The 19,346-nt window shown below is 43.2% G+C and overlaps 2 protein-coding genes and 1 long non-coding RNA gene across 3 annotated transcripts; all 3 read left to right on the top strand.

Moving 5' to 3' along the window:
- The first annotated feature begins 8,131 nt into the window (after positions 1 to 8,131).
- LOC116504806 lies at positions 8,132 to 12,373 on the top strand. Its single transcript, XR_004254848.1, has 2 exons — positions 8,132 to 8,229; positions 11,646 to 12,373. It is a non-coding gene; the product is annotated as an uncharacterized LOC116504806 (long non-coding RNA).
- A 729-nt stretch (positions 12,374 to 13,102) lies between these two features.
- Positions 13,103 to 13,924, top strand: LOC116504790 (zinc finger protein 180-like; the record flags this gene model as incomplete). The annotated part of the gene is made up of 1 exon (XM_032212022.1): positions 13,103 to 13,924. A coding segment is annotated over one exon (504 nt), but the record flags the coding sequence as incomplete, so codon positions are not given.
- LOC116502445 (zinc finger protein 572-like) lies at positions 13,644 to 14,529 on the top strand. The gene is made up of 3 exons (XM_032208336.1): positions 13,644 to 13,654; positions 13,754 to 13,821; positions 13,922 to 14,529. The coding sequence occupies exons 1-3, from the start codon at positions 13,644 to 13,646 to the stop codon at positions 14,359 to 14,361; spliced, it is 519 nt and encodes a 172-aa protein (XP_032064227.1). The 3' UTR covers positions 14,362 to 14,529.
- The last annotated feature ends 4,817 nt before the right edge of the window (positions 14,530 to 19,346 follow it).

Consider the following 19,346-nt stretch of genomic DNA (forward strand, 5'->3'; position numbering starts at 1 on the left):
TTCAACTCCTTCTATCGGTTCTCTGTTAGTAAGAATTAGGTTGAGTATAGTTTTTCCTCTAGTTCCCTCCTCTACTTTTTGGATAACAAAGTTGTCAGCTAAGTTGTTTAGGAATCTATTCAATCTCCCACTTGCTGTAGCCTTGTCTCCCAGTTGATATCAGGGTAGTTAAAGTCTCCCCTATCTTGAAGTTGCCCTCTTAATACAGTATGTAATCCACACATAATGAAAATGCCAGAAGAATAAAATTTACAAGTTTATTTATTTATTTATTTATTTATTTATTTATTTATTCATTTATTCATTTATTCATTTTATTCATGTCTTTCAAATAAGTATGGCATTTCCTGTCCCATCCATGTATTAGCCAGGTTTAATTGTGCTTAATCCATCTTTGGTTGCACAGGGAGTCCTCACTTACCACTTCTTCCCTGAGCCTTCAAAGTTACTATGGCACAGTAGAAGCAGTCATGCACCTGGTTCACAAAATTTGTGTTAATCCCAGCATTTGTTCCGTGACCACATGTCAGCAGTGACTGTGGTTTTCAAGATGCAGGAAAAGGAGTTGCACTGTTGGCTTCTGCCAATAGTTGCACATATATGATGGCGGCGACATCCCACACTCATGATCCTCATTTGTGACCTTCCCAAATAGCTTCTGACAAGCAACATCAGTGAATATACTGGCAGGAAATTGCAAATCTGTCATATGAAATTGCCTTTAACAACCCACAGTAATTAGCTTAAAAACTACAGAGGAACAGATGTAAGTTGGAACTGTCGTGTGACATGATGCTTAATGTTTGAGTTGCTTAGTAACGCAAATATCAGTTCCAATTGCGGTAGGTTAACAGAGGACTATTTGAACAAGGAAGTCACCTGGGGTTGTAGACAGTATTTTTTGCCCTTATTTGTAGCTGAGGACGTTCATGAGCAAAAGTGGTGTATACTTTTCTTCTTTTTTCATCTCATCTCTAACCATTTTATAAACAATTAAAGTTACCTTTTTTTTTAAACTTACAGATGAACATGATGACAATAAGAGACTCTGGACAACTTTAAACAACAAGCAACATTGAAAAGGGAAGAAAATCAAGCCAGAAATCAAAATATTTTCCATTTCCTGCAGAAAACCATACAAATCTGTTCCTCCTCCAGCAGATGTTTGACAAAAGAGAGAAAATTAAGAAAGAATAAGCAGATTATGCAGAACTCAAGAATAAATTAAATGAGAGGGGATGGGAGATTATTTATAATTCAGCAAAAGAAGGAAACATCTGGAACTCTGTTGGGAGGAAAAGATCAATAGTAAAGCCACATAGAAGAGAGTAATTCAGGCCTCTCCATCTGAGGAAGAAAACGGCTTGAATGAAAGCACCCTTAAACAAGGCATTGTTCATATTTTTTACTTCCTCAAGAATATCAGTGGTGCAAAAGCTTCATAAATTTGCCTATTGTGGGAAAAGCACACTTTGCAAATCACAGCTGATTATGCACAAGAGGAGACAAAAAACCACACAAATTACCTGAATGTGGCAAAAACTACAGTCACAAAAGCTCCCTTGTTGTTCATGGAAGCACCTCCACAAAAGAGGGAAGCCACAAAAGTGCTCCCAATGCAGTAAATGCTTTAGTGAGCATGGCAACATGGTGCTACATCAGATAACTCACAGGAAGGAGAAAACATATGCAGATTGTGTGAAAGTTTCATTAGAAATTCCCAGGTCTTGAGACACTAAAGGACGCAAACAAAGGAATAAAACCATTTTAACATCCTTTCTGTGGGAAAAGTTTCAGTGAATTCCTTCCTGGTGAAGCACCTGAGGACTCCCACAAAAGAGAAACCCTTTAAATGTCCTGATTGTGGGGGGAAAAATTAGTCACAATTTAGGTCTGGTGATGATGCATCAGTAGATTGACTCCAGGGAGAAACTCTATGAGTATCTAGATTGTGGGGAAATCATAATTAGAAATTTCCATCTCAAGAGACACCAAAGAACTCACACAGAAGAAAAACCCTTTGAATGTCTTGATTATGGGAAAGTCACAATTCTAGCATGGTGATACACCCGAAGACTCACATACGTTGAATGCCCTGATTGTTGGAAAACTTTCAGTTATGATTCCAATTTGTGAAACATTAGAGGAATCATAATTGAGAAAAAACCCATTCAATGTCCTGACTGTGGGAGAAGTTTCAATTGTAATTCCCACCTGGTAATACATCAGAGGATTCACTCCATGGAGAAACCTTGTAAGTGTAGAGATTGTGGGAAAAGTTTCATTAGAAATTCCCACCTCTTGAGACATAAGACCACACACACAGAAAAGGAACCCTTTGAATATCCTGAGTGTGGGAAAAGCTTTAGTGATAATTCCAGCCTGGTGAAACACCAGAAGACTCACACAAGAGAGAAACCCTTTGAATGTTCTGACTGTGGGAAATGTTACAGTCAGAATTCCCAACTGGTCATACACCAGAGGACTCACACAGGAGAAAAACCCTTTGAATGTCCTATTTGTGGAAAAGGTTTTAGTGATAATTCCAACCTGGTGAAACACCAGTGGACTCACACAGGAGACAAACCCTTTAACTGTCCTGATTGTGGGAGAGGTTTCAGTCAGAATTCCCACCTGGTGACACATCAGAGGATTCACACAGGAGAGAAACCCTTTGAATGTCCTGATTGTGGGAAATGTTTTAGTCAGAGTTCCATCCTGGTGACACACCAAAGGACTCACACAGGAGAGAAACCCTTTGAATGTCCTGATTGTGGGAAATGTTTTAGTCAGAGTTCCATTCTGTTGACACACCAGAGGACTCACACAGGAGAGAAACCCTTTGAATGTCCTATTTGTGGGAAAAGCTTTAGTTATAATACCAATCTGTTGACACACCAGATGACTCACACAAGAGAGAAACCCTTTGTATGTCCTGATTGTGGGAAACGTTTCAGTCAGAATTCCAATCTGGTGACACACCAGAGGACTCACACAAGAGAGAAACCCTTTGTATGTCCTGATTGTGGGAAACGTTTCAGTCAGAATACCAACCTGGTGACACACCAGAGGACTCACACAAGAGAGAAACCCTTTGAATGCCCTTATTGTGGGAAAGGTTTCAGTCAGAATTCCAGTTTGGTTAGTCACCAAAGGATTCACACAGGAGAAATGCTCTTTGAATGTCCTGATTGTGGGAAATGTTTTAGTCAGAGTTTCAGCCTGGTGACACACCAGAGGACTCACACAGGAGAGAAACCCTTTGAATGTCCTGATTGTGGGAAATGTTTTAGTCGGAATTCCAGCCTGGTGACACACCAGAGGACTCACACAGGAGAGAAACCATTTGAATGTCCTGTTTGTGGGAAAAGCTTTAGTGATAATTCTAATCTGGTGAGACACCAGAGGACTCACAGAGGAGAGAAACCCTTTGAATGTCCTGATTGAGGGAGAGGTTTCAGTCAGAATTCGCAGCTGGTGAAACACCAGAGGACTCACACAGGGGAGACAGACACCCTTTGAATGTCCGATCTGTAGGAAAAGTTTCATTAAGAATTCCAGCCTGGTGAGACACCAGAGGATTCACACATGAGAGAAAAATCTTGAATGTCTTGATTGTGGGAAAAGTTTTAGTCTGAGTTCCACCCTGGTGAAACACCAGAGGACTCACACCGTGGAGAAATCTTTGAAATGTCCAGTCTGCGGACATTACTTCAAGCATGAATCATACCTTATTGCACACAAGGTAATCCATATGATGAAATATAGATGAGTTTAAAGAATGCTTGAATTTTATTTGTGATCTCCCATTTAAAATGTAGGTGAGAATTGATTGTTTGAATTTTGGCCTGGTTCATTTTGCTCAAACATTTCTCAGGATTAAATTTGTAAGTGGAGGGAAAAGGAAATTGGAAAATGGCGAACTACTAGTTTCTGGTTATCAATAGAAGCTTCTGGATATTTCCTTTCCCGGAATTAGTGGAATTCCTCAAAAAGGAATTTTGGGTGGAGATTTTGTCTGTTGATTATGGAATTCTCACATGTGGAGTTTCAGTCTTCTACCTTGGTTTCACCTGATTTTCATCCCCAGAATTCCACAGCCCTCATTATGGGCCTTGAATGCGGTTGCATGTTCCAATGGCTGTTAAGTGGAATTGCTTTCCTTAACTACCCGAATCCTCCTGCTCTCCCTGATGCAGCTATTAATCAAATGTGTGAGTCGCTAGGCAGAACACTGTCTATTCAGAGCTGCTCGCGCATGCGCACACCATAAGGCTGTCCGGGGGACCCCAATGTGCATGTCTGTGCGACCAGCGGTCCCCCCACTTTTGGCACACCTTTTTTGCACTCCCCATGCTCCAGAGGCTTTCTAAGGGCTAGGGGAGGGCAAAAGCAGCCTACATCATCGCCTGGAGGCCTCAGGAGCTTACCTGAGAGCAAAAAATGGCTCTATGGGCAACCCGGAAATTCGTGAATGGTGACTATGCTCCATCCAACAAGGAATTGAGAGTATTTTTTATGTCCTTGAGAATGCAATAATGTCAGTGGTGGAAAAGATCCACAAAGCTGTCTATTGTGGGAAAAGCAAAGATTGTAGAATTATGCTTGAGAGGATCCACACTGGAGAAAAGCCATATCAGTGTTCCCAATGCAGCAAAAGCTTTAGTCAGAATAGCTTCCCAGTTGTTCATGGAAAGGCTCACCACAGAAAAAAGCCCTATCAGTTGTCCCAATGTTGCAAAAGCTATAGCAAGCAGGACAAGCTGATAACACACCAGAGAACTCACACAAGAGAGAAACCATATGAATGCCCAGATTGCAAGAAATATTTCAGTCGAAATTCCAGTGACAAGACTCCAAGGCTCCACTCTTTTCTTTTACTTGGGTCCCTTGGAACTATGGAATACACCACCCTCAACAGGTGAACATACCTTCTAACCTGTGGTCAGCCCTCAGTTTTTCAGGCAAATGGCCTGGGAGGATTCTGTCTGCAAAATTACTCAGAATATGGGTACCTCCTTTTCAGAATAGGGATCTGCTCAGTGATGCTCAGCCAGTCACCCAAGAGTGATCCTCTCATTTGCCTTTTAACCTCTTCCCACGCACTCTCTCCCTTTTCCCTATAGAAGGTCCTGTGCTCTGGCAAATCCCCCCTGCTCTCCGGACTCTGTTGGTCTTTCTGAGGTTAGAAAATGCACAGAGGGAGCAAGATCCAGAGAAGGGATTTTTTCTGAAGTGCATTCACACACACAGACACATACTATCTTTCACGTTCTGGGCTTTTAAAGTTAAAATTTAGAGGTACTCACCTTTCCAAGCAGCCTTTGAACTCAACATTCAAAACCCCTTTAAAACCTTTGTTCCAAATGGCCAAGATGTGGGAAAAATCCACCCACAGACTCAATGGGTCTGTGCCAGCAAGGGAGGCTTACCCAAGCCAGGTCCATCAGTCAGGTTAGTTTGGAGACCCATCAGGGTTGCCAAATTATTGGAAGAAATGTCTATCTGGGTTCAGTTCCAAGTGGGAAAAACACTGGAAACATGGACATGCTTGGAAAGATGGTGTAATGGTGGACAGGACCACATTGTTTGAGGTCCTGGGCAAAATGAGCACATAGATGAGAGAGAGAAATTTTAATACCTTCTCTTGGCCCCCGCCTTAGACATTCCTGTTCCTGTGTAAGAAATGTATTCTAATTGGTTGTCTTGAGTCCCAGGCTTGGTTGAGCCTTGCTGGGTGATGCAATCTCCTCAGGTTGCATGTGGTGAGTTCTGTTGCAAGATGGGTAGAGGGCTAATCCTATTATGTCCTGAGGGTGAAGATCTATTGTGTTGTAGATAAGGTGGTCCAGTCTTTCTGGGGCTGTTAACAAAGGTGGGGACTGCTTTCCAAGAGCATGTTTCTCCTTTTCCCATGAAGAGAGGTATATAATATTCTGCCTTTTTAATATTTCCTAGAAGATTTCATATTTCTAGGAGAGGGGTGAGGGCTAACTTCCTACAAATGCTGAAATACTAAAAAGAGCAAGAAATGATGGATAGATATAGAATACTTCAGATACCAATTGTTTCATTAAAGATTAGAAAACACATAGAAAGTAGAAATTGGGAATAGTATGTATATTGATACATAATGGAGTACATTAACATTACTATATATACATGTAAATGTTAGAAGTTGAAAGGTATTATGTATACCTAAACAATATTATTATTAGTGTTGTGTATAAAATACATTGACCCAGACAATACACTGTTCACCAAGCTGTTACAGACGATTAAAAAAAAACTACTAATAAAATTATTATTTTTTAAACTACCCCAGTGGGGACCAATTATATTTATCAGCCATGGATTTGTGATTTTGGGATGGAAGAAAGTGGGGCAGTAAGACAGGGAACAGAAAAATTTGGAAGAGCTTATGGTTTTGCTGGCTCTTGCAAGAGTTCATTGCAAAGAATGTGACCTTTTTTTCTCTTGGAGATGTCTCATGCATAGAACCAAAGCCTCAGAAGACAAGAAAGAGCAATTGGTGTGGTTCCGAGTATAAAAATATTAATAGTTTATGTCATGATGAAGGATTAAGTGCTGATGAGAGATAAATATTAATTGAATTTCAATATACAAAAAAGGGATATTAAAACAAACATGAGAAAAATAGCAGAATATCCAACCAAAAAACCCTCTTTGACAGCAATGTGGACAATACCTGTTTTTTTCATTCATAAAAGCTATTTAATGCCTTTTTTCAGAAATGAAATGTTTTCCACCATATAATGTATTTTTCACAGCTACAACACCAAGACAGTTTATTTTTTATTTTTTATTATTTGATTTGTCAATTGTTTACAAAATAGGTATAAGAATAAACATGAGCATGAATGAAATGGGTACGAATAAATGGGGACAGTAGGACAGGGATGATGGGCACAATGGTGCGCTTATGCCCCTTACAGAATCCTTAAGAATGGAGTGAGGACAATAGTAGGCAGTTTAAGGTTAAAGTTATGGGGATTTGAAGATGTAACAAATTTGCAACGAATAAGAGGCATCTTGGTGCTGCTACCACCAGGTAACAAGCAGGCACCTCCAAGAAGACAAGATCACAGCAGGGGTTGTTCAGGAACCTAAGAACCCAGGACTCAAAACCACAATGCTTTTTCTTCTTGAGCTACAACCTCTGTGCATATTTTTTATCATGTATTTTTAGAAACTTCAGCAACTTACTGGGACCTCTCAGAAACTCAGCTTTGCACAGATATTTTGTGCAAAGGAGATGCTGGCTAGGAAATTTTGGGCTCAAAATCCGGAAGACTTTCAGGATGCAGAAGGAGGAAACTGAATGTTGTGTTTCTCTAAGACACATTAAAATTAATATGAGGGAAATAGCAGAATATATAAAAAACAACCCTCTGTACATTGGAGGAGGGGGGAAATTTCTTCTACCATATATAGACAATCAGGCCCTCTTTCTTAGGCTCCATTATCTACGCCTTGCTGTATGTTTCTCTGTGTGACCTAATGGGAGACTTCAGTGCAAGCAAATTTACAGAATTTACACATGGCATTTAGCAGATATAAAATTTCCTCCTCCAAGAATGAAGCTTGGTGGTTGATGCTCTTGGATGCAGCCCTGGTCTGCAGGAGTGAAGCTCCCTGGAATGTCTGGCCTGATGCTGCTGCCATGTTCTTAAAATCCTGGCAGCCACAGGAAATCAGTCATAAAGTGTTGGGGTATTAGAGAAGTTTTGATCTCCACTGAGAATCACCCCTAAGAAAGCTGATTATGTAATTCTGTAAAACCTTCACAAACATTTAGGGTTCGGCACGTAGCTAATCTTCACAAGGTTAAGTAACATCACATTTCACCATTTCACTAGGCTCAGCTACCAAGTCGGTCAAAAACGACTTGATAGCATTTAATCAATGGAAACTTGTTGCAAACGCCTTAGGTAGGAACTGGAGAAGGATGTTTTTTTCTGCCTCCTATCTGTGCCTAGAAAGCGGATAATACCTGTGGTTGAGCTTAAAGGAGTTAAAACCATCGAGTACTGTGTTGCTAGAAGGGTTGGAAAGCGACGGGAAAAGTAGAAGACAGAAAGTCCAGTTGCCTTTTGAAAAAATCACCTTTGGGACAGCTGAACTTCCTCTTCCGGATCACTCATGGGAGGAGAGTGGTGCGCAGAGCGGCTTTTGTGCTCTTCCCAGGGTCGAAGCAGCAGCTGGAAGGTGAGTTGAGGGCGGGTGGGAGGAGAATCCTGGAAGCAGAGAAGCAACTGGGCTGAAGCATCTCAGCTGCTGCTGCTGCAGGTTCCTTCCCTCCCCGAATTTAAGCCCACTGGGGCTGCACGCTGTGAAACTGGTGGCTGCAATTTTCCTTCTGCTGGGAAGATTGAAAAAGTCTCTTCCGAGTGAAGGTGGATTCTTTGGGAATGGCTTCCCTCCAGAGGTTGTGGGGGCTCCCATCACTGGAGGGTTTGTGACAGAGCTGGGAGGGACCTTGCAGGGCTTCTATTCCGACGCCCTGATCAAGCAGGAGACCCAACATCATTTCAGACAAATGGCTGTCCAGTCTCTGATTAAAAGCCACCAGGATGGAGCCCCCACAACCTCTGAAGGGAAACCCTTCTGGCATTCTTGGCAATAAGACTGTTCTTTTTCTGGGTTTTTTTTTCTTTCACATCTTGCCATGGTGTCACATCTGTGTATTAACCAGGTTCGACTGTACTTGAAGCAGTCCTTTTTAAAAATATGGTATTTTTCTGTGTATAAGATGCTATTTTAAAATATATATATTTACTTGAAAATTAGGGGCGTCTTCTATACAGTGGGCCAAGAGAAGAAGGTGTGGCCCATCCCCATTTTCCAGCTCCTGGGCGCTGCACTTTAATGGAGAAATGGGAAATGGAGCGGTCGGCAAGAGGGAAGAAGGAGCAGGACGAAGATAAAAGTAAAGCAGCCTCCTTCCCTCACATCAGCCGCTCCATTTCCTGTTTCTCCCTTGCAGTGCAGTGCAACACCATGGAGCTTGCCCCATCCACCATCGCCCAGATGTTTTGTAATGGTATTGTAATTTACTGGTGTTTTCTTCTGTTGGTAATAGAAAAGCATTGCTAAGGTTTTATATAGCCATTCGGAACACCTCACACAACAGCCAAAATGGGGCAGAGAAATTGCCAAGTGCAAGTTTCATAGATTACGGTTGCATAGGAAGTACTTCCCACCTCTCTGTCTTCTTTAGAAGTCGGGAGGAGGGAAGGGACCTTAATGTACGATATGGTGACCAAACTGTCTGCAATTATCTAAGTGTGATCTTACTCTTTATAAGTGGTGCTAGTACTTCACCTGATCTTGATTCTATCTCTCTGTTAATGCAGCCTAGTATTGTATTGGCTTTTTTTGCCCCTGCAATACACAGCTGGCCCATATCTAAATGATTGTCCACTAAGACTTCAAGGTTCCTCTTATAGTTATTACTTGAGCCAAGTGCTACCTATTCTGTACCAGTACATTTGGTTTTTCTTGAATAAGTGTAAAACCCCTTTCCCACCTTCATTGAATTTAATTCTGTTAGGTAGGGCCCAGTGTTCAAATCTATCAAGATTCTCTATCTTGAGCCTATCTTCTGAGGTGTTGGCTATTCCTGCCAACTTGGTGTCATTCGGAAATTTGATGGAAGGCATTTACAAAGATATTAAGGAGTATTAAAGCAGAACCTTGGGGTACCCACATCTTACTTCCCTCCATATAGATATAATCCCAATAAGGAATACACTTTGAGTATGATTTCTGAGCCAGTTAGGAATCCATCTGTGTTGATGGATGTACCTATCCCACATTTTTCTAATTTACCAAGAAGTAGGTTATGGTCTACTTTGTCAACTGCCTTACTGAAATCCAATTATACAGTGTATTAGATTGGTCCGCTAATTTAGTCACTTTGTGTAAGAATAAAATAACATATGTTTGGAATGATCAGTTTTTGAAAAACCCATATTGACTTCTGGTTATATATTTGCTTGCTTCTAGGTGTTTGCAGATCTTTTGTTTCATTATCTTTTCCAGGATCTTCCCAGGTAGTGATGTCAGGCTAATTGGCCTGTAGTTTTGTAGATCCATTTTTCCTCCATTTTTTTTGAAGATGAGAATCATCACGCTCTTTTCCAGTCCATCGGTAGTTCCTTGGTGCATGAAGATCTTTGAAAGATATGGTTCAATGGTTCTTAGGTCACATCTGCTGAATCCTTCAGAACTCTGGGATGAAATCAATCTGGTCCTGGTGGTTAGAACTCTTCTAGAATGGACAGGTGTTCTCTTACCATTTTCTTACCCATTTTAATTTGTATTCCTAGTCTGCCTTTTACAGTTCTGTTTTTGGTAGGGTTGGCTGCTTTTTTTTTGCCTGAAGATAGATGCAAATAATGAATTAAGTATCTCTACTGCCCATCACTTCCTTGCCATCATCTCCCATTAGTGGACTGGCAGTTTCCTTGACTTTTTCTCTTGTTTTATACATGTTTTAAAATTATTTTTGACATTTGTTGCAAGTTTTAGTTCATTCTCCCCATGAGCTCATTTCATCTTTGCCAATTTGGGCTATATATGCTCCAATTCTGTTTATATAATTGATTCCTGCATTCTTGGAGCCACAATGAATCTGAGGAATTCATAGTGGTGGCCTGTCATTAACTTTACCAACTCGTAATTTTTGTGGCTGCCCCCCCTCCCCCGCGCTCTCCCAATCAGTGTTCCATCCACTTGCTCAACCAAATGGGATGCATATGCCTAGCTGCCTCTCAATCAACATGCTGATTAAGCATCCGGTACAGCGGTGTCCAACTTCTCCCTCCACTCGCGTTTCTGGCACTTAGAATTGCATTTTACAATAAAGGAGCAGATGGGTGCACTCACCATTGGGTCATCTTCAGCATTTCCCTCCTCTGAGGTCTCCCCCCCTGTCAGGCCTGCAGCCAGTTACTTTTAGGATCATTGGCCTGCCACACTCACTGTTATTTTACTATTCTGTTTCCTTAGTGGGGAATTAGGAGGGGGAATAATAAGGAGTAGAATGTGTTGTTGTCAAAATAAAAAAATCCTTTCTAGAAGCCCAAGTTCATCTTTTGTCTCTGTACCTCTGAGCCTGACTGGAACTGGATGGGTGGAACTGGATGTGTGGAACTGCCAGCGTGGCAGTGGAAAATTGGAAACTGTGATGAACTTGTGGGTTTGGGGGCAAGAACATGAACTTTCAACTAGGTGGGAAAACCTAGGAGGCTTTCAGAATTCGGGTTAATGTCAGCGTTCCAAATATCATCCAAAATTAAATCAGACTCCAAGGCAGAGGCTTTCCTCAAACTTCCAATTTATTAGAGAGACATGTTGGCAACATCTGTGGAAAACCCGAATCTGAAAGCTTCCTGGGTTTTCCACAGCGATTTCCTGGGTTTTCCACAGCAATTTTGATTGAATGGGTATTTGAAACATGGATCTTAGTAGAGTGTCATATGAATCATCAATAATGTGATTATTCTAGTATTGGAGCATGTTTCTTTTTTCATTGTAATATATACTTTTTTTCTTTTTTTCATATAATCACTAAACATTTTATAACCAATTAAAGTTATACTTTTCTTTGAATCTTACAGAAAAACTGGATGGCAATAAGAGCACTCTGGACAACTATAAACAACAAGCAATGTTGAAAAGGGAAGAAAATCAAGCCAGAAATCAAAATATTTTCCATTTCCTGCAGAAAACCATACAATGATCCTCCTCCTCCAGCAGCTGTTAGATAAAAGAGAGAATATCAAGAAAGAGTAAGCAGATTATGCAGAACTCAAGGATGCATTGCATGAAAAATCAATGGAGATTATTTTTCATTCAGCAAAATAGGGAAACATCTGGAAGTCTGTTGGGAGGAAAAGGTCAATAGTAAAGAACACGTATAACAGACAGGAATGCAGGCCTGTCCTTGTGAGAAAGAAGATGGCTTGAATGAAAGCACCACCAAACAAGGTATTGTCCATATTTTTGACCACCTCAAGAATCTCAGCTGTGAGAAAGCTCCATAGATTTGCCTATCGTGGAAAAAACACAGATTGCAAATATGCACAAGAGGAGCCGGAAAGGGAGAAAATCCATACAAATTACCTGAATGTGGCAAAAGCTTTGGTCACCACAGCTCCCTTATAGTTCATGGAAGCACCTCCACACAAGAGGAAAGCCACAAAACTGCTCCCAATGTGGTAAATGCTTTACGTGAGCATGGTAACATGGTGCTGTATCAGATAACTTACAGTAGGGAGAAACATTTAACTCTGCAGATTATGTGAAAGTTTCATTAGAAATTCCCAGGTCTTGAGACACTGAAGGAGGCACACAAAGGAAAAAAAACATTTGAACATCCTTCAGTGGGAAATGTTTCAGTGAATTCCTTCCTGGTGAAGCACCCACAGACTCACACAGAAGTGAAACCATTTGAATGTCCTGATTATGGGAAAGTCATAATTCCAGCCTGGTGATACACCAGAAGACTCACATAGGAGAGAGATGCTTTGAATGTCCTGATTGTTGGAAATCGTTTGGTTATGATTCCAATGATGATACACCAGAGGAATCAGAAAGGAGAAAAACCCATTCAATGTCTTGACTGGGAGAAGTTCCAGTCATTCCTGTACTGGTAATACATCAGAGGATTCACTCCATGGAGAAACGTTTTGAGTGTCGAGATTGTGGGAAAAGTTTTCATTAGAAATTCCCATCTCTGAGACACAAGATCACACATACAGGAGATAATCCCTGTGAATATCAGGATGGTGGGAAAGGTTTTAGTTTGCGTTCCAGACCGGTGAAACACCAGAGCACTCATACAGGAGAGAAACGCTTTGAATGTTCTATTTGTAGGAAAGGTTTTGTGATAATTCTAGCCTGGTGAAACACCAGAGGACTCACACAGGAGAGAAACCCTTTGAATGTCCTATCTGTGGGAAAAACTTTAGTGCTAATTCCAATCTGGTGACACACCAGAGAACTCATACAGGAGAAAAGCCCTTTGAATGTTCTATCTGTGGGAAAGGCTTTAGTGATCATTCCAATCTGGTGACACACCAGAGGACTCATACAGGAGAGAAAACCCTTTGAATGTCCTGACTGCGGGAAACGGTACAGTCAGAATTCCCGCCTGGTGATACACCAGAGGACTCATACAGGAGAGAAACCCTTTGAATGTCCTATCTGTGGGAAAAGCTGTAGTGATAATTCCAATCTGGTGACACACCAGAGGACTCATACAGGAGAGAAACCCTTTGAATGTCCTGAGTGTGGGAAACGGTACAGTCAGAATTCCCACCTAGTGATACACCAGAGAACTCACACAGGAGAGAAACCCTTTGAATGTCCTATGTGTGGGAAATGTTTTAGTAATAGTTCTAGCCTGGTGACACACCAGAGAACTCACACAGGAGAGAAACCCTTGAATGTCCTGACTGTGGGAGATGTTTCAGTCGTAATTTTCACATGGTGCTACACCGGAGGACTCACACAGGAGAGAAAACTTTTGAATGTCCTATCTGTAGGAAAAGCTATCGTGATAAATCCAGCCTGGTGACACACCACAGGACTCACACAAGGGAGAAACCCTTTGAATGTCCTATCTGTGGGAAAAGCTTTAGTGATCATTCCGTCCTGGTGAAACACCAAAAGACTCACACGGAGATAAACCCTTTGAATGTCCTGATTGTGGGAAAGGTTTTAGTCTGAGTTCTAGCCTGGTAACACACCGGAGGACTCACACAGGAGAGAAACCATTTGAATGTTCTATTTGTAGGAAAGGTTTTTGTGATAATTCTAGCCTGGTGAAACACCAGAGGACTCACATAGGAGAGAAACCCTTTGAATGTCCTATCTGTGGGAAAAACTTTAGTGCTAATTCAATCTAGTGGACACACCAGAGGACTCACACAGGGGAGAAAACCATTTGAGTGTCCTACTGTGGGGAAAAGCTTTAGTGATAATTCCAATTTGGTGACACACCACAGGATTCACACAGGAGAGAAACCCTTTGCGTGTCCTGACTGTGGAAAACGGTACAGTCAGAATTCCCACCTGGTGATACACCAGAGGACTCATACAGGAGAGAAACCCTTGAAATGTCCTATTTGTGGGAAAAGCTGTAGTGATAATTCTAACCTGGTGATACACCAGAGGACTCACACAGGAGAGAAACCCTTTGAGTGTCCTGACTGTGGAAAACGGTACAGTCAGAATTCCCACCTGGTGATACACCAGAGGACTCACACAGGAGAGAAACCCTTTGATGTCCTATCTGTTGGAAACGTTTTAGTAATAATTCTAGCCTGTTGAACACACCAGAGGATTCACACGGGAGAGAAACCCTTTGAATGTCCTGACTGTGGGAGATGTTTCAGTCGTAATTCCCACCTGATAATACACCGGAGGACCCACACAGGAGAGAAACCCTTTGAATGTCCTATCTGTGGGAAATGCTACAGTGATAATTCCAGCCTGGTGACCCACCACAGGATTCACACAGGAGAGAAACCCTTTGAATGTTCTGACTGTGGGAAAAGTTACTTTAAGAATTCCAGCCTGGTGAGACACCAGAGGACTCACACGGGAGAGAAACCCTTTTAATGTCCTGACTGTGGGAAAAGGTTTTAGTGATAATTCACAGCCTGGTGACACACCACAGGACTCACAACAGGAGAGAAACCCTTTGAATGTTCTGACTGTGGGAAAAGTTACTTTAAGAATTCCAGCCTGGTGAGACACCAGAGGACTCACACGGGAGAGAAACCCTTTGAATGTTCTATATGTGGGAAAAAGCTTTAGTGATAATTCCAGCCTGGTGACACACCACAGGACCTCACACAGGAGAGAAACCCTTTGAATGTCCTGACTGTGGGAAAAGTTTTATTAAGAATTCCAGCCTGGTGAGACACAAGAGGACTCACAGGAGAGAAACCCTTTGAATGCCGTATCTATAGGAAAGGTTTTTGTGATAATTCCCACCTAGTGATACACCACAAGAATCATACCATGGAGAAATCTTTGAAATGTCCAATCTGTGAACATTACGTAAAATGTAAATCATCCCTTATTGCACACTAGGTAATCCATATGAGGAAAAGTAGCTGAGTTAGAGAATGCTTCAATTTCAATTGTGTTCTCCCATTGAAAGTGTAGATGAGAAGTTGATTGATTGAATTTTGGCCTGATTCATTTTGCTCAAACATTTCTCAGAATTAAATTTGTAGGTGCTGAGAAAAAGAAAATGGCTAATTACGTAGTTTCTGGTTATCAGTAGAAGCTTCTGTATAGTTCATTTTGCAGAAGTAGTGAAATACCTCAAAAAGGAATTCATTCTTCTACCTTGGCTTTGCCCGATTTTGAGCTCCAGAATTCCCAAGCCAACACAAAAGTAGTCCTCACGTATTATGGGCCTTGAATTACAGTTGCATGTGGCGATGGCTGTAAGTGAAATGCTTTTTTTCAGAGTATAAGATGCACCTCCCCCCCTATAAGAGGTTGAACATTTGGGTGCCTCTTATATTCCGAATGTAGTTTTTGGAACTTTTTTCAACCCTAATGAGGTGCTATCGAATTAGCACCCTCACTAGGGCTGAAAAAAAGATTTGAATATTTTTACTGCAGCCATACTGTTGGAAAGATTTCCCGGGTTTGTTTTGACCAGGAAGATTTGAAGACTGCTTTAAGAGGTACTTCTTTTATCCAGTTCTATTTTGGGGAGATAATCCTCTAAAGGGCAAGGAAGAAAGTTCCTGTAACTACTTTTGTCAATGGTTTCCTTCAGGCAAGCGCTGGGCTGGTTTGTTGATTCAGCTTTGTTACATTTTTACAGGTTTAAAGTGCTTTTGGTTGAATGCCCCAGACATCTAGTTAAGCTTTATTAAGAGTTTCCCCAGCTGCCTGTGGAAAGAAAAAAAAGTGGCAAAAAGTCATCTTATTATACTATTGTGTTTGCTTGCTTTTATGGTGTTATGGGAATAAAATGAATACCTGGTAGGCAGAATTTCCCCCCATATTTTTGTCCCCCAAACTAAAGTGCGTTTTCTACTCAGATGCTTCTTATACGCTGAAAAATATGGTACCCGAATCCCCCTGCTCTCCCCTGAGACTGCCATTAATCGAATGTGCGAGTTGCTAAGCAGAACACTGTCTACTCAGCTGGGGAAAACACTTGGAGGCCTAGCACAGGGCTAGGCCTGCCTGCCGTAGGCATCTTTAGGCCTCCCCCACTCTCCAAGGCACCCTTATGCTCTGTTTTCCTAACCCTTGTGTCCCCTTGGCCCTTCACTCCCCCCCCCAGGTTCCCCTTCCACCTGACTCCCACAACACTCAACCTCACACCCTCCTCTTTTTTACCTTTTCAAGATCTCTGAACCTCATGTTGGGGAGGGAGGGAAGGGCATGCATCCTGGGCCTCATGATTTGTCGTTGAAGCAGCCACCATCTCAGTGGGCCCTGGATGCATTCCTGGTGTTAACTCTGGTAATGGTACAACACGCTATAGGGTGTCCTGCCACAAGCGGCAGCATAAGATATGCATGCGTGGCCAAACACAGCTAATTATGCCTGAGAGGATCTACACTGGGAGTTGTTGCACAGCAAGTCTTTGGACTTCTGTCTGGAGGAAGGGAGAATTATCAAGAATGTTTGTACTACATGTCTTGTAAGAGTAGCTGCACACCTACACTATTAAAAAACACAGAGGCTATCCCTTAACCTACCTCCACATAAATAGGGATCCTCAAACTTTTAAACGGGCCAATTCATGGTCAACCTATTTGGGGGGTGGGCAGACCAGCTGGAGGGCATGGCTAAATTGTCATTTGACTGGGTGGCTATGGCCAATTTAGCAGTCCATTAAACAATACAGAGCAAGCCCATTATTCTATTTTTTTTTGTATGAGGTATTTGCTCTAGGGTTTTTCTTTTTTAATCAGCAGGGAGGAGATTGGCAATGCCTGGGGAAGGAAAGGTATGCGTTCCACGGGTTCTCATGGTTATATTTAATGCCAGCTAATGTCATTGGTGTTGGAAGATTCATTGGTGATGTGATAGTTACTGAATGTGCAATGTTCACTGGTGCAGTAACGGGGGTTGGTAATTGACATGTGGTGAGTATTAAAGAGAGAAGTCATGGACAACCAAGGGCTGGTATGGTAACGGGGTGGCCTAAGCTACCCTGTTGGGCTGGAGATGTTAACCACGCTCAAGACACTGGCTGGGCTTCTTATAGTCATTGCAACAGACACAATGTGAGGAGCTGCTCCTTCGGGACTCCCCCCCCCAATTGTCGGCAAGTGCGCTGCTTTCTCCAGCCACATCCCGAGCGCATCCTTTCACACCCCTTCATGGGTCCCCTTGCTTTTCTTCTGCCCCCAAGCCAACGACCCACCCTGCCTCACCCTGCTTGCAGGGTTTGCTCCAGGGTGGCCAGGTCCGTCATGCTGGGTTCACCGACAAATTCACGATAGACATATGCGCGCCGACAAAACCGCGATGGACAAATGAGCGCCGTCAAAATCGCTAATTGATTTTCGACACTAGCACAGCGACAAATGCGTGACGACAAAATCGTGCCATCAACAAACTATAGACAAACTATAGCCCTAACCCTAACAGTATTTTTTTCCATTTTATTGTGCTTGTCATCGGCTTTTATCGGCGCGATGTTGACGTTGCTTTTAATCCGGCGCTATTTTGTCGACACGCATATGTCTATCGCGCAATTGTCGGGTCATGGTCACGCTGGTGGTTGTTGAACATAGTGATTTTGTTGCAGACTGTGGAAACCAGGCCTCCAGTTGCACATCTTCCTTTCATGCCATTTGCCATTGCTTCCTCATGGCTTTAGCTCAGGGGCCAAAGCAAGCCCTTCTGCCTGTAGCTCTGCCATGAGCAACCAAAAGCCCGTTTCCTCCCGGTGGCATGCCTGCTCCCCCAACCCCCGATTCTTGGAAAGAGCTTCTTGTAGGCCCCAAGCATCCGAGAGAAGAGCCAAGTTGGCATTTTGAAAGGGGCCGGAGGGGTTTATGCGGTGTACAAGCTTGCGGGATACAGTCTGAGTCTCCTCGGTCAGGGTGCCTCATTGGGAATTGCTGCCCAGCCGGGGTGTTTGGAAAAACAGGACACTGCAGAAAGGTGAAGGGGAGAGGAGGAGCAGCCTTACCCAGAGGCCAACCTGCAGATAAATGCTACAAGGCTCTGCCATAGTTCTTTGGCAAGCCGTCCCCTGCGCAGTTCTCCAGTGCCTGACCAAACTGGCCCAGAAGCAGTGTGTCATCTTGCACCTGTCCGTAGCCTTCTCCGGGCGGACTGCCAGTTCTGTGACATGAGCATGTCCTGCTGGTTGCAGCAAGGGGAACCGCAGTGCTGGGCTCCCATGGCTGCAAGTGTCAAGACGTAGCTAGAATTGGAACAAAGGCTGCGCGGTTGTGGCAGAAAGAGCCAGAGGAACACCCGGCAGCTTGCAATGAGAATGTGCGAGCAAGGCAGTGGCTGCTCTTGCTGTTAACTGAGACCATAGTGCCAATTGGAGTAAGGCACAAATTAGTGTGGTATGCTCAGTTACCAGGGAGAGCAGATGCCAGCTCACTCACACCTCAACCAAGCTGCTGGGTGTTGCTCCAGTCTTTCTGCCACAGCCGGGTAGCTTTTCTTCTAGCTATGACTGGCATTCACAGCAGCGGGAGCCCAGCACTGCGGTTTCCCCTTGCTCCAACCAGCAGCCTCTGCTTGCGTCAAAAAGCTGGTGGCTGGGTGGGAGGAGGTTAAGGATGGGTGCAAGATGACATGCCACTCTTGGCCAGTTCAGCTGGTGGGCGGGCAAGCAGGCAGCCCTCAGAGAAGAGTGCTGCACTGGGCGATGCGCCCCCTGTCGCGGGCTGGATGTGGGGCCTGAGGCAGAGAGGAGAGCAAGCATGCGGCAGATGCCCGGAGGCCCCACATAAGCCAAGAGGCAGGCCCGAAAGGCCCGGGTGAAGATTTTTGCAGCTTTCTACCTTGCAGAAGCAGAGATGGGCAGGAAGCTAGAGAGCACACAGCACCCCAGCGCAACGGTTCCCTGAAGGCACCTGCCTGCCCTTCAATCCAGTTCAGGCCCTGCATATAGCCCACAACCAGGCAATGCTCTGCTTCTGGGCTAGTTCAGCTGGCTATCTTCCACACAATTCCCTTGCAGGCCAAGTGGCTTCAGGAATCACCCAGGCAGGACTCCAAAGTCACAGTCTCCTGCATGATTCCCTACCACCCCACACACATCTGTCCACCCACCACCAGTATCACCCCTTCCGCCAGCTCAC

The sequence above is a fragment of the Thamnophis elegans genome, chromosome 2, assembly GCF_009769535.1.
Source record: "Thamnophis elegans isolate rThaEle1 chromosome 2, rThaEle1.pri, whole genome shotgun sequence".
In the NCBI taxonomy this organism is placed as follows: domain Eukaryota; kingdom Metazoa; phylum Chordata; class Lepidosauria; order Squamata; family Colubridae; genus Thamnophis; species Thamnophis elegans.

Coding starts and splice junctions, on each gene's coding strand:
- LOC116502445 (XM_032208336.1), top strand. Junction 13,822..13,921: donor ACCATTTGAATGTTCTATTT/GTAGGAAAGGTT, acceptor GAAAAACTTTAG/TGCTAATTCAATCTAGTGGA.